We start from the raw sequence: 15,556 nt of genomic DNA, 5'->3' as shown, positions 1-15,556 counted from the left end.
AATTTTCTTCTTCTTATTTACTTCTGAGTGTTTAATATCAAAATGATAGTAAGAACATATTTCAATTGCCATTAACATCAATTAATAAGTTCAACCAATAAATTCAACTGATATTAATTGCTAGTGTATGATATATCTTCTCAATTACAAAAATCTTGGCCCCCCTAGGTTTCTTAAAAAATAAGCAATATATGTTCTGGAAATGAGATGAATATTTTACTCTTCTTCAACTGCAATATATTTGATAGGAAATCTGTGTTTGAAACTTTTTGCTTTATGCGGTATTAGACAAAATATGAAAAATGAGATAAAATCCAAATTTATCGATTATTTATTTTTGATTAATTATAATTATTCCATAACTGAATCCAAATTCAATATCCGTGTTACCACCTCTTCTTGCAATGAACTGCCCTATATGCCTAGATTGCCTAGGCATCCCATGAATCAAGTTGAAAATGAAATTTTCAGGCATATCTTCCATTCTTCCTGAAGGGCTAAATTCAAGTCCTGAAAAGTTGAAGGTGGGTTTTGGCGATTGGATATTGCTCTACCTAAGTAATCTCATACGTTCTCAATTGAATTCATGTCTGGTGAGTTTGCTGGCCAGTTCATTCTCTGTATATTGAGGAACAATGATTGGTTCAATGATGTTTTGGTGTTTTTGTAAAAGCCAGTATAGGTGGTGTTCTGCCAAGAGTTTCACAACACAAATACTGGAATTCAAAAACTGTCAGAGCAACATCACCCTACTGTCTGACCAGTCATAAATTCTGACCTGCTTTTCCTTTAAATCCCCAGATTTTTTCTGCCATATGAGCGATGATCCTTAATACCACTAAAGGTATATCCATGTACCTGCAGCTTCAATATCAACCAAAATGAAAGGCGTAGTATACTCATCTCGCTCTACATTCAAAATATAACAATGACGTAGCGATCTGGCAGGTAACAAATAACACACATTCCAATTGTGTGATCTCAGATTCACGTATCTCATTCGAACTGAGATTAACCTAACCCTAACCTTGCCTTTAAGGAATCACATTCTTGGTTTCTACCATTTTTCGGTGAAATATGAAAGGCCAGGAAGAAAGGTAGGGAACATTTGGCCCAACGAATTAGGAACATTTTTTGCGCTTGCCTAGGAGAGTACCTACTGGGCTATCATTTTACTCAAATGTCTGATTTTCGAATTTTGAGTCCGAAATTATGTCACATAATTGGGTTTGGTTTTCTGATGAAGAATTTAAGGTCTCAATCGATTCTGTTCGCCATTCTGCTTCAACACGATATCACTTCAAAGGAAATTGAAATTTTAAATTAACTAAATAATGCAAAATTGCAAAATAATGATACGAATGCTCATGCAAAATTTTGTTATCATCGTCTCATTGGAAGATTAGATCAAAAATGTTTTTATAAAATTTCAGATGTATCCGTTATATTTTACTGAAATTTTGTGTTTATAAAAAGAGTTATTTAAAAATTCATTTATGTAGTTCTTGCGCAGAATAAAAATAATCAAATTGTCCTGATTTGAACCTTTGAATCCCAAAATATCTTTTGCGGTTCGAACTGACTTTTATTTTAGAAGTTTACCGGTAATTCGCAGGGAAGAAAAATGAATTGTTAAGATGCAAGAAGAACTCAATTTTCGAGGGGTGTTGAGTCCATGGTAAGAAGGTGCAGTATTTATTTTAAAGATGGGTTTCACCTGAAATAGACAAATTTAAGAGCAGAGTGTTCTTTTTTGGTTATTTGGTGCTGATATTTAATGGCAAATATCGAAAGTAGAAGAGTTGAACCTTCCAAGCCTGCATTTATCAGTTTGAAATTGTTTTTCACCAAAAAATCACACATCACATCGTATTGAAAGCATAAATGTTTTTATGTAATGTCACTTTGCAGGTTAATTATGTGATTATCTGAAGAAATTACACTAATGCGAATTTCAACAAGTGCTCTTAACTTCTGTGGTTTTCCATTCAATCTTCTCATTGAATTAAGGAACTTAATTCACAGTTAAAATGATGTAGGAAGTGGGAAAGGTTGTGACATATGTAAATCTAGTTTACTGGGGAACAGTTAACAGCTGACTCATTGTTGAGAATTCGAGTAATGGACAATCTGGAACTGGACTAAATGCCGAAGAATAACATGGATTGAATTGTTCCTTAATGGTTCAAATTGCAGGCAACTAACTGTATGAAAAATCGATTCTAGTGGTATCTTGTAATGGATTAGCGTGGTTCTTCCGATGGCTTTACGGTGTAGTGGCTGTTCTCTAATTCAATTGGTTCCAGAATATAATATAAAGAGTTTTAATAAAAGTTTGAACAGATGATGCAATGCAATTCATTTCATCAGAGCAAGGACTTTTTATAATACTATGAATGGTTCAGTTATGTCATTTGAAAGAGTTCTGTTACCTTTTCTAGGAGAAAATATTATTTTGGAAAACCCCTTATTGCACTATGCCATTCTCATGCCTATAGTTATCCTTATTATTGATTTTCTGATTTCCTTCAGCTATAAGGTGTTTTTTTTCGAAGTATATAACTTTAAGTTGGCATTACTGTTCAAGATAGCGACCGATTTCACAGCTGTCAAGTGATTTATTCTCAGTTTGGTTTGACAATTCATTATGAATAGAACAACGCTTGCAAATAGTGCAATTTTATTTCTAAAATAATGGTTCTGTGCGGAATACGTATCCCGATTTTCATAAGCGAATTTTGTTTAGCGATGAAGCGCACTTCTGGTTGAATGGCTACGTCAACAAACAAAACTGCCGCATTTGGAGTGAAGCTAATCCTCAAGTGTATGTCGAAACATCCTTACATCCAGAAAAACTGACTGTTTGGTGCGCTTTATGAGCAGGTGGAATCATTGGTCCATACTTCTTCAAAAACGATGATGGCCAGAACGTTACAGTCAATGGTGATCGGTATAGAGCCATGATTACTAACTTTTTCCTTCCTGAATTGAACAACCATGATGTCCAGGAGCTGTGGTTCCAACAAGACGCCACAACATGTCATACAGCTCGTGCCACAATCGATTCATCCAATTTCATGCATAATTTGAGCACGGCAGAGAAATAGGCACGAAAAGACATAGTGTAAAAAGGGGTTAAGAATGAATGAATGGTTTGGATACTAAATATTGTCCTGTCCAGCATAGAAGAATTTTATTAACAAATCCTTGATCAGTGAGCCAGAGTTTCATTAATAATTTTCTTCCATAGTGGAAATAAGCACGGTGATTATGAAAGACACCGTATTTCTCATACAGCATCATTTCCATAACTTTCAATTTGCTCATTATTTAAACCTTGCATCCTCTTCTTCACTCCTATTGAAGATAAACAATAATTACAGAAGATAACCAATATTTGCGCGGTTACTGTACAAACATACGTGGATATTAAGCAGGTAAATTACACCTGAACAATTAGAAATTTTTAGAAATCGTTCCCGTAAAAGTGCAACGGAATAACGAGAGTAATAGCAATGTCCACGACTACCGGTTTTCTAACCATAAAACTCTTCCTATTCAGTTATCTTGAGAAATTGTTCACTTCGTCATAGATCCGGCTTCGAGGATGGGTCATAGAATGTTATTGAAAACAAGCAACGAATTGAAATGTTTTCATTTAACCTTTTTGGTGGCTACAGCAATCGCCATAAGATCAACAAGCATTCGAACATGAAACTGAAAGCCAAAATCTAAGCATAAATTGACACTTCTGCCAATCAATGAGGCAAGGCGAAAATGGGTCTCAGCTCTCAAAATGACTTATTATCATTCGAAAATCCAAATGATCTATTGCTATGTTTTCTAATTTCCATATTTCACACCATGAATGGCACGCAATTCAAATTCAGGTCAAAATATAAAAAAGAAATGATAAAATAATATCACATTTTTCGGTGGAATGTGTTTGCCAAATTTCTTGCAGAATCAATCTGCATAAATTTGAAACAATTTTACTTGGTTCAATTTGAAATTCTGAATAGATTAAGTCAGTTTAACACTATATCAATCAAATTATATTACTAACATTGAAGAATTGTGAAATAGCAGCTACAGTTATTGTAGGAAAATTAGAATTCATAATAATGGGAGAATTTTTCAGGTGAAAAATTATAAGAACTAAGCTCTATCTATCTGTAGAGTAAATTTTGATGGTACCATATGTGGCCGAAACTGAATATCATTACCAAATTTCATTTAAATCGGAGAAGAAGTAAAAGCTAATACAAGGATGTATGGACAGACCCAAAAACTGTTTTTTTCACATTGTTAGACCCGGAAGCAAAATCTCACAGATTCTAACGGTTGATTTGATCACAGATAAATCAAGAACCGCAAAAGATGTTGATATTGCAAATCTCAATCACCCATAACAATTCGATTTCTATGATAAGGAAAACGCTTTGAATAAATCAAATCAAAGCGACAAATTGAACGAATTCAAATGACAATCGGAACGATTGGGTCAGACGGATGTTGACGGAAACCATCAGAAATCAATTCCAGAAGTGACGATGACCATTATAATCTCTTCACAATGAATAAGTCGTAAAGACATTTCTCAAAAGTACTTCCCTCAACACAAATGACTTCCGGCATTGTATTCATTGATAAAATTTTACGTTACTACGAGAGAGTTTTGTGAATGAAATAGTGACTTCTTAGTGAACTGAAGTAAATATGAAGTAAGAAAAAGGTGGACGCATGCGCATTTTGAGTACCCATTTTGCAGCTGTCAAAGGATTTTATTCAATTTGATGTGATACTTGATGTGAGTCAGAAAAAATTTACTAATCTTGAAAGATATATTTAGTCTTCTTACTTTTCTTCAATTACCTTCAGTTTCGTAGGATGAACTTCGAATTAGGTACATCAGATAACAGTAGAAATTCACATGTTACGATAATAATTCTTCAAGTTCTCAATTCAAATCATAATTGGCATATTATTCAAATTTAATCAATGGTAATCAAAGATTAGAATTCTTTTTCCCAGGTGTCGGCATTGCGTAACACTTCTTACAAAATAACAGAGTCGAACAAGTTCCCTGATGAGAGAGTCGATGAATGATCACCACTATCTGAAAAATTAACCGTTTAAAAATTACAGTTGGATGTATTCGAATGATCGAAATATCATTAGCCTAAGGGTTTAACCTAGTACCACATGAATAATATCCAGTTTTTTAGACATAGTTGCTGTAGGTCGAAGGAATGAACTGTAAAAATGATTCTCCTTAATTTTGATGGTTCCAAGAACAAGCCAGTTATAAGTAGGTACCTGCAAATGAAGGCTCTTAACCTATATAAAATATTTTCTATGGTCCACTAACCTACAACTTCATTTTAACGTGAAGGAAAATACAACATAAATATATAAATATCTTATCGTGACTTACTTGTCGCCTTATTCAACAATCAAGTAATAAACTGTTGCATGCTCTTTTTTTTCTGTTTTGTAACGAACGTCGTTTTATTTCGTTTACGTCCCATTAAATTGGAATTGCAACAATTACTCAGAAACACCAGAATCTATGGTTGAACAGATATATTTTAATGATTGTGGGAACACTTCGGTTATTTTGCAAATACATTTCAGATAACAGTAGCTTTCACAATCGAAGGAAGGAAATGCAGACTTGGGTGATTCGGAAAAAATGCATCCATTTCCGTATACGAGGTACGATATGATTTCAACATTTATGAAAGACGTAAACATGGATGTCTATGGATAAAATATAAAACGAGCTTTTGCACATTTGTTGAAATTTTTATTCGATAAATGCAATTATATATCGGCACCAAATCATGGGAAAATGACAATCTTCATTGAAATTTTGGATGGAATCATTCCAACAAAAATTCGCATAAAGATTCGTTGTTATTATAACGGGTGTTTTTTTTCGAGGTATATAACTTTAAATTGGCATTACTGTTCAAGAAGGCGACCGATTCAACAGCTGTCAAGTGATTTATTCTCAGTTTGGTTTAGCAATTTATCATGAATAGACTCACGCCTGAACAACGCTTGCAAATAGTGCAATTTTGTTTCGAAAATAATGGTTCTGTGCGGAATACGTATCGCGCACTACTTTTGTTTAGCGATGAAGCGCACTTCTGGTTGAATGGCTACGTCAACAAACAAAACTGCCGCATTTGAAGTGAAGCTAATCCTCAAGTGTATGTCGAAACACCGTTACATCCAGAAAAACTGACTGTTTGGTGCGCTTTATGTGCTGGTGGAATCATTGGTCCGTACTCCTTCAAAAACGATGATGGCCAGAACGTTACAGTCAATGGTGATCGGTATAGAGCCATGATTACTAACTTTTTCATTCCTGAATTGAATAACCATAAAATCCAGGAGCTGTGGATCCAACAAGACGGCACAACATGTCACATAGCTCCTGCCACAATCGATTTATCGATAGACACGTTTGGTGACCACCTAATTTCACGTTTTGGATCTGTGAATTGGCCTCCAAGATCTTGTGATTTAACACCACTAGACTACTTTCTGTGAGGCTATGTAAAGTCATTGGTCTATGCGGATAAGCCACAAACCCTTGACCATTTAGAAGACAACATTCGCCGTGTTATTGCCACAAATGTTGGAAAAAGTCATCGAAATTTGGACGTCCAGATTGGACTACATCCGAGTCAGCCGTGGCGGTCATATGCCGGAAATCATATTTAAAATGTAATGCCACAAGATTATCTTCGGATAAATAAAATTCATGTCAATCGAGTAATCCATCGTTGCTTAATTGCAATTTAAAGTTCTATAGCTCTGAAAAAAACACCCTTCACAAAAAAAAGTGTATATTCGGCTTTATTAAATAACCGACAGAAAGGACATTTCAAGCTTGATTACCTAAATTTGAGAAACGGCACTAATTGAGACCTCAAGTGTTCAAACAGATGTGTCAATACATCAGATAGATCATAATGCCACAAACAACGAAATACCATGTCTAATGGAGGTTATCATGGTCATTCCCAAAAAAACCTCTAATAGTCTATTAAAACTCTTAAATATGAAGACAAATCAGACAACAAAGCTGAAAATCCAAGAGATTTCATCATTGCCAGGTTTCATAATGATCGGTTGTTCCATCAAATGGCAAACGCTCAAGGTAAGACCAAACGATGATTTCATCTCCATAAGGAGAAGCATCCTTCCCCCAGAAGATGAATAAGATGAAACCGTACCTTCGCAAGATCGATTTTGTGTCAAGCTGCATTCCATAGATGCATCTCTCGGCTCTCGATTGAAAGTTAAATAACCATCTTTGAAATTGCTGTATCACGGCGATTGCTTTTGCACCGATCAGTGAGTTATGGCGGATAAGCCCGGTAATTGAGTCCGTGAAGATGGTAACTAACTGTTTATTTAGGTATTATTAATTAAAAACTCTCCGCTCTACTAAATTCGTTAGTGTGGAGAATGAGCCATCGAGCTAATTCCTCATCTTGTGATGGTCTATTTGAAATTCAGGGAATACAGTAATTTCTTGGGTGTTTTGTACCATTGTTTGGATTATGATTAGCTTTGTTATAGGTATTTGGTACCGTAGTAGAGCATGTGTGGTATTAGTTTTGATTTTTTAAGGTTGACTCTCAGTTAGGTGACGCTTTGTGAAGAGAAAATCCTTGTGGTGTTGAAATTTTTTCGGTTTACATTGGTAAATTACTTGCAGCTCAATGTCTTGTGTTCTACTTCTATTCTTAATCTTCCTGAACCATTTTGAAGATATTACAGAGGACGATGAAGCATTAATTGACCACGTGGATGACAACAATTTACTGGTAAAAGAGTAAAAGATGGAAATACATTGAATCCAGCAGGAAACAACTTCTTCAATAAGACACCCAAGCCGACTGGCAACAGAAAAAAGAAATTAAGTCTTAAAGTTGAAAAAACAAACCTTCTAGTTTTCAGTACCAACAGAAGTACTAAAATCAAACCATTCAGCATTCTTTTGTAACTAAGATTATTATGGTTGAAGACAGTACCTAGGGATTCATCAGGCCAAGTGGCTTGACATTTTAGCCAACTACTTGACTTGAAAATCAAGCTCGTGGCAAATTACATATTTGAGCTTGACTTGACTTGATTTTATATATTTATTGCTTGACTTGATATCAAGCTATACTTGAGCTTGATATGCACGCGTCGCACGGCATATTATATCAGGTGTGTGAATAAGTCTTTCCCGTTTTTTTTCAAATTTTGAGCCTTTATTGTGAAAAAATGTTTACAAATGAATTATTGAAAGTATTGGCCATCGCTAGCTACAACTTTTCCCCATCTTTCTGGCAACATACGAATCCCGTTGCGAAAAAATTCGACCGGTTTGGCCTCTATCCAGTCATCCACCCATTTTTTGGCTTCCTCGTAGGAATGGAAGTGCTGGTCAGCCGGGCCATGCGTCATCGATCTGAAGAGATGGTAATCAGACGGAGCAATGTCTGGACTATACGGCGGGTGGGGTAGGGCTTCCCATTTGAGCGTTTCTAAGTATGTTTTCACCGGCTGTGCAACATGTGGGCGAGCATTGTCATGTTGCAAAATAACTTTGTCGTGCCTGTCGGAGTATTGTGGTCGTTTTTCTCGCAGTGCGCGGCTCAAACGCATCAATTGTCGTCGATAAACCTCGCCTGTGATCCTTTCATTCGGTTTCAGAAGCTCATAGTAAACCACACCTAGCTGGTCCCACCATATACAGAGCATGAGCTTGGCGCCATGAATATTTGGCTTGGGCGTCGATGATGATGCATGGCTTCGCTTCGGATTATCGTAACGGATCCACTTTTCATCGCCAGTCACGATACGATGCAGAAAACCCTTTCTTTTATGTCGCTGAAGCAGCTGTTCGCAAGTGAAAAAACGCCGTTCGACGTCTCTCAGCTTCAGTTCGTACGGCACCCAATTTCCTTGCTTTTGGATCATTCCCATGGCTTTCAAACGCTTGGAAATGGTTGTTCGGTCAACTCCCAATGCTTCAGCAAGTTCTTCTTGCGTTTGACACGAATCTTCATCAAGCAAAGTCGCCAATTCTTGATCTTCAAAGATTTGCGACCGCCCGGAACGCTCCTTGTCTTCCACGTCGAAATCGCCACTTTTGAAGCGTCGAAACCATCCGCGAACACTTGAATCATCGACACAACCTTCTCCATAAGCTTCCTGAAGCAACCGATGCGCCTCGGCAGCAGATTTCTTCAAATTGAACCAATAAAGTGAAACTTCCCGCAAATGACGTCGACTCGGCTCAAATTTCGACATTTTCACGATTTCAAAAATTTATGATGCGAAAAAATTTCAACTAATGTGTTAGTGTGGAATTGTTGACAGATGAATAAGCTTTGATTATGACATATGTAACCATTAAATACTCGCACAGTATTGGTGGCGCCATCTCTTACAAAAAACGGGAAAGACTTATTCACACACCTGATATTTCTGCAATCTCGTGCGCGCTTAGACTAAATATGGAGATTCCTCGAGCACCAAGAGACTGAAGCATTCGCCAGTGTGACTTTATTAGTAGCTTTCTCACATTTCTATGAAATCTATTGGTAGATTTTGATAGTTTCAAAAATATCTTTCCAAACTTGGCCAAAATGGCCAAGGATTTTTTATCAACGCTAGCATCTTCAGCTCCTGTTGAAAGACAATTTTCCAGAGCTGCTCTTACAGTAACAAAAACCAGCAATAGGTTAGGTGACAAATCTATAAGATGCCTCATATGTCTTAGATCCTGAATGGAAAATTATGAAATCAAATAAAACCAGGAGGTTTCTCAATATTTGAAGTAATTCAATTTATGTTTCTATTTCAAAAAAGGTCATATTTTCGGTTCTTTTATACAAAAAAATTAATAAATTAAAGTATTTCCATCATTTTTTGATTAATGAGACACTACTCAATAAAACTGCTGAAAAGCATGTGCCTTGATATGATACAAGCACTTTATAAATAAATACTTGATTTGACTTGGGATTGAAAATCAAGCCAAGCCCTGAATCCCTAACAGTACCTACTGAATTTCTGGCGGTTATTATTATTGCATGAGATAACTTTTGCTTTAAGAATATCTAGAATCTGATTGCTAAATCATAAAGGATGTTTTACTATACAAATTTTGATTCTCGAATTGGATATGGAATTCTGGAGAGAAACTGCACATAACACCTCATACGCTTAATATTTTCATTATGTCAGTGTTTGGGAAAATATATCATTGTCAGACAGTCAATCCAATTCTTCTACTGCTTACGTTCTTACTGAAAAAATTTTGAGATTATATTCCGCAAATGAAATCAAGTACCTACTACCAAAACCAACTGATATTACACATGAGATAAATATGAACAATTATAATAAGTACATCGGCAACATGACAAAGGGTTGACAAAACAAACTTCCCAGTTTTGTGTGTATTTTCAAGGTTCATACATATTGGATTCACCATCCTTGACGTCGCACCATTGCTAAAATAAACATACTACACCAGCGAATGTCTCGCTGTTCCTAAAACCTGAATACTATGATCGAGCAAAAGTTTCTTCTTCGCTCAATACGCATTGACCAACCTAATTGCCGTTTTCCTCAACAACCAGAACAGAACCGTCTGATTATTAAAGGATCAGAGATGACTCTCTACCCAGAACAGCAGTGATTATAAAATTGTTGAATAATAATTTCATTCGAGACATGCACTTTCATACACACTTCCAAACTCATATAATGTACCGTTGGACGCGTCTTAGGCATGGTAAAAAATACCAGCGCGATTCTTGCACAACCAGAAATGACCCACTTTTGCCAATGACTCGTTTGGCGAGATGCCTGGATCATTTTATGCAAGATCGAGATCTTGGTACAGGCCGCAGAGATACCAACCGAATAGGCGGTCGGTACTGCCAACGTACAAGCAGATCGATAGTCGTGATTTCTGAAGGTGTTGCATCAATGGCAACTCGTAATGTTTATGGACGGAAGTTGGTATTATAACTCTCTTTCTGGAGAAGTTTTATTAGATATTCATTTATAATTATAACGTTGATCACCAAATTATTCAATAGGATATTGTATAAGAAGTATCAATTAATCAACAACAGGAACACACACACATGTCAAAGTCCAAACAATTTCCGACAAAAGATGTTTAAAAACTATAATAACAGATCAACATATTCAGATATAACAATATTCATTCAGAATAAAAACATGAAACAAATATAATCCATAATAATGAGAGATAATGAATTATTATCAAAACTTCAAAACAAACCAAACAAGAATTTAACGGACTGAGATATAATAAACAAAAAATGAAAATGTTAAATCAAATATTACTTGTTGCAACTTCAAACAACAATATCATCATCTACACATCAAACCTTATTCTCAAAGAGGGTTTGATGTGTTTGTGATCAACTCAAAAAGCTCTGAGGCCTAATCAGTTCCAAATTTCAAATTGAATGCTATAAATGTCCGTTTCCAAAACTAATGTTTTTTTTTTTGTTTCAGGAATATGTTGATAAGGATAAAGACGACTATATTAGTCGTCTCTGTTCTACTTCTAAGGATAGGTTTAGCAGAAGTAAGTATATTATTTTTAAATCTCAAATTATTCAATCAACAGATCTCTGAGTTTTCAAGATGTTATCTGGTTGGAAAAAATTATTCCATCAATCTTATTCACTCAGTTTTCTGTTTAGTTCAGTGAGTTCGAATGAATATCATGTGGTACGCTTCAACAATTTTTTATATAATTAGTTAATAACATGCAATTACTGAACTCAACAACCACAAAGTTCAATAAAACAGTTTCTTGGAAATCTTATAGGAGAACACTGAATATCACTAAAAATAATTCTTTTGAAATCAAGCAATAACCTTTAGTGAATTCAAATACTCCGTCTGCGTCATCAATTTGTCAAAATTTGGCGACCTTTTATCATTAAGAGATAAGAATATATCAACAGAATAAGGCTACTTTCATGAATAAATATGTTTATGAACTCTACTCAGTAAAAGTTACATAAAATCTATCACCTACAAACTCCAGCTATGTAGGTAGTTATAATTATGAATCACTATTGTAAAATTCACACTTGAATCTAACGCTATAAGCTGGAAACCTTTAATAATATTGAATAAAAAAAAGGTCGATCGGAATTTAGAATGTAATTTTCAGAAATGATTCAGTTATTTTCAAGTAAGCAGAAAACCCGTAAACATTCCAAAAAATAATGGTTATAAAGTTCTCATAACAATTATAAATCAATTATCAAGTTTTAATTACCACGCGGCGCCAAATTTTTCGATTAGAAATTATTTTTCAATTAAGTTATCAAACTCCCTAATGAAATACAAGGTTTTTAATATTTTTTCCACAATCATAGGTGGCATATGAACTTCAAATGATGATGAGTTGATAAAATGAGGTCTTTGGTCATTCCAAGGTTGTCAACTAATAAATACCTTCTATTTTAATTGACATCGGATTGAAAAAAATCCCAACGAGAATTTGTTGGAATTTATTATTGAATAATTATGCAGACGACCTCTGTAATCTAAAAGAACAAGAAACAAGAATTGACCGTGAATGCGAAAACACTAAAACAAGAGACATCATTTTGATGTGAAATAAGATCCTAGCATAACAGTATTGAATGTCGATAAATATGCTTTTACTTTCAACAAAGAAGTTTTTCTTCCTTTGGAATTTCTCTCGGAGAGAGATTATATTTCAATATCTTTTGGATTAAACGACCTAGACATTTGAAATTTTCAGGGTAAGATTGAATTGTATACACGCAGTTTAACAGAAATTATCGACAAAATTTCAGCTTTGTAGCCGAAATCAAGTAAAAAATATCATACTCTTTTCGATGAATCATTGGGACGTCACTTTGACACCTGTAAAGATAGTTATAGAAGCACTTTATACATTCTATAGAAGAATTTTGAGCTAATAATGACGAATCCGACCTCAAATTCGATTCTGTCCGTCCGGCCAGTCGTATACACGATAACTTTCGAACAGAAGGACCTACAAACTTAAAATTTTCGGGGTAGATTCGGATCTTGAATGCCGCAGTTGAGTTAGTTGATGAGTAAAATTCGATTAGGGGTTACGTAGTGTCGTTCGAAATATTTTATTCCTGTTAATTTCAGAACTGCATGTTCGATCAAGATGAAAATTTGCATTTGAATTCACAATTATAGGTATACTAATGATAATTTTTTTTTTCAGATTAGTTCAACCAATTTATTCACATGTCCCAACGGTAAGTACCTAATATCTCAACAATTTCTATTTTCCATGAACATTTTTTTGTTATTACTGTCCACATTTCAAATTGTTATCGCGATATGTATACCCAGATCGTCTTTTTTTAATACTCTCGATAACATCAAGCCCTAAGGATCTACGTGAGAAGAACAATTAGAGTCAAAAATGATAATGAATAACATTGAATTAAAGAAGGCATAATATAGTGTTTATGTGAATTTCACTATTTCTCCAATATCAAAAACGGAAGTGGATTGGCTCTTGAGGATCCTTATTAATCACCATATTCATCTTCTAAACCATCATTTTAACAGTAAATAATATGTATCTACCATATGTTACGTTCCTGAAACAATAGCTAACTAACCTAACCCACTAATTTCCTCCAAGCGTGGATACAATAAGCAATTCTGGTGGTATCTTTTGTCCACCTAACTGGAAATTATGATTCAAATCCACCCAAAGTTTACATACTTCGCCATTTTACCGTTAATTGTACACATAAAGAGTATATTTGCCATCTTACGGTATATTACTCCAAGTTAAGGTCATGTTAATTTATTTTAATTCACTTTTTTTGGTATACATGACACAAATATGCCATTTTCATGATTTTATAATGGGATATTTTCGAAGGATCGGTTTCAAGTCTGTACTCATTTTCAACGACCTTGATTATTGAAACAATTGCTGGGAAAGGCGTGTCTATCTGTTGGTGTCATTGAAGTTTGGAATAATATGCACCAATGAGTTAAGGAAATAATTAACTTATTAATATGGATACTTTAAAGTAGCCTTGAATAGGAAAGTTCTACGAATATTCAATGAAATGCTAAATTTTGCTAAAAACAGAGGAAAAAATTTTTCTGAAACATTCGATTATAACGAGTTTTCCAATAGGAATTATACAATTTTAGATCATTATTATGGCAACACTGTATATCATTTTTTGACATTTGTTATGTCATTTTTGTTCAGGAGGTTATGCCATTCATCATAAACCAATTTGTTTACAAAACGACGAATATTGTGTCGATTAACTAAATAATGCCGTACATCAATTATTCTTAAATTTCTCTTGTTATTCATAAATAAGCAATAATTCTGATAAAACAATTTGACAATTTTCGACGTTGTTTAATCATGTTGCATGGCAGTAAATTGTAAAATTAATGAAAACAAAGATTTTATCGAAAAAATACGAATCTGAATACATGAAAATATTATACGAAAATTAAAAACGAAACTTTTCTCACATTGTACAAAATGTTCATCTTTTTCGAATAAATTTCTGTGGCTTCAGCATTCTGATCTATGTCATGAATTCAAGAATAAATCAACAAAGGAACGCTCTCCAAAAGGTCTACTGAATAATACAACACGTTAGTATAGGAACACTCCCAAATACCTTACTGTACATTTTTATTAATACACATCACATCAGCACGCAAGGCAACGTTTTAAGAAACAACCTCATTAACATTGAATCACAATTAACCTCAGGCGTTTACCAACGTGATTCATCGAAGAGAAAAGTTGATACTTCCTAGAGACATTTGAAGAGACAAACTTGTAAATGCGTTGTGCAGAATAAGAATTGTTAGCGTTTCGCGATATTAGCACTGCATTTTTTGCACTCATTCATGCTGCATGGTTTCTTTGGCCTCGAAAGTCGAAATCAACCTGATAACAAAATATTTACATTAAACATCATCACTTTGCTTTGACTAAGATGTTTAAAACACTGTTGTGCTCGCTTATTCTTGACAAACCTTAAGATTAAAATGGCAAAATTGCACGAATTGAGATTTGAAAAGCTTCCGCATCCCCCGTGTTCTCCAGATCTGACCCCCAGCGACTTTTTTTATTCTCAGACAGCTCGCTGCAAATAAATATATCGCCGATGAAGAGGTATTTCTTGAGCAAACCATAGAGTAAAAAACTTAACACTTAACGAACAAGAAATGAAAATAAAAACGAAAAAAACCAACAGATTGAAAATTCACAATTGTTGTTTAATTTTGATATTTCTCAATTAAACACCAATACATAATTTGGTCATAAAATGATCTCTATAAGTAGATCAATTATGGGTAGTTTACTCTGAATGGACGCAAAAGATTTCAAACTGATCTACATACCCATATTCACTTCCGCTGTATAATGTGTGCAGAAATAAGAAATATTTGAATGTAGGTAACTGGTAGCACA

The 15,556-nt window shown here is 34.6% G+C and overlaps 1 protein-coding gene across 2 annotated transcripts in view; it reads left to right on the top strand.

Annotated features, from left to right (window-relative positions):
• The window catches only part of LOC123676489 (sushi, von Willebrand factor type A, EGF and pentraxin domain-containing protein 1), a 43,548-nt gene that overhangs the window by 5,071 nt on the left and 22,921 nt on the right, over positions 1 to 15,556 (top strand). For both annotated transcript variants that reach the window (XM_045612392.1, XM_045612391.1), the window contains exons 2-3: positions 11,575 to 11,647; positions 13,307 to 13,340. In XM_045612392.1, the coding sequence (XP_045468348.1) occupies positions 11,579 to 11,647; positions 13,307 to 13,340 (103 nt within the window). In that variant the 5' untranslated portion in view covers positions 11,575 to 11,578. The remainder of the gene's footprint in view (positions 1 to 11,574; positions 11,648 to 13,306; positions 13,341 to 15,556) is intronic.

This window comes from Harmonia axyridis, chromosome 3 (assembly GCF_914767665.1).
Source record: "Harmonia axyridis chromosome 3, icHarAxyr1.1, whole genome shotgun sequence".
In the NCBI taxonomy this organism is placed as follows: domain Eukaryota; kingdom Metazoa; phylum Arthropoda; class Insecta; order Coleoptera; family Coccinellidae; genus Harmonia; species Harmonia axyridis.
Note: the sequence above shows the minus strand (reverse complement) of the source record. Positions and strands in the feature narration are given on the sequence as shown.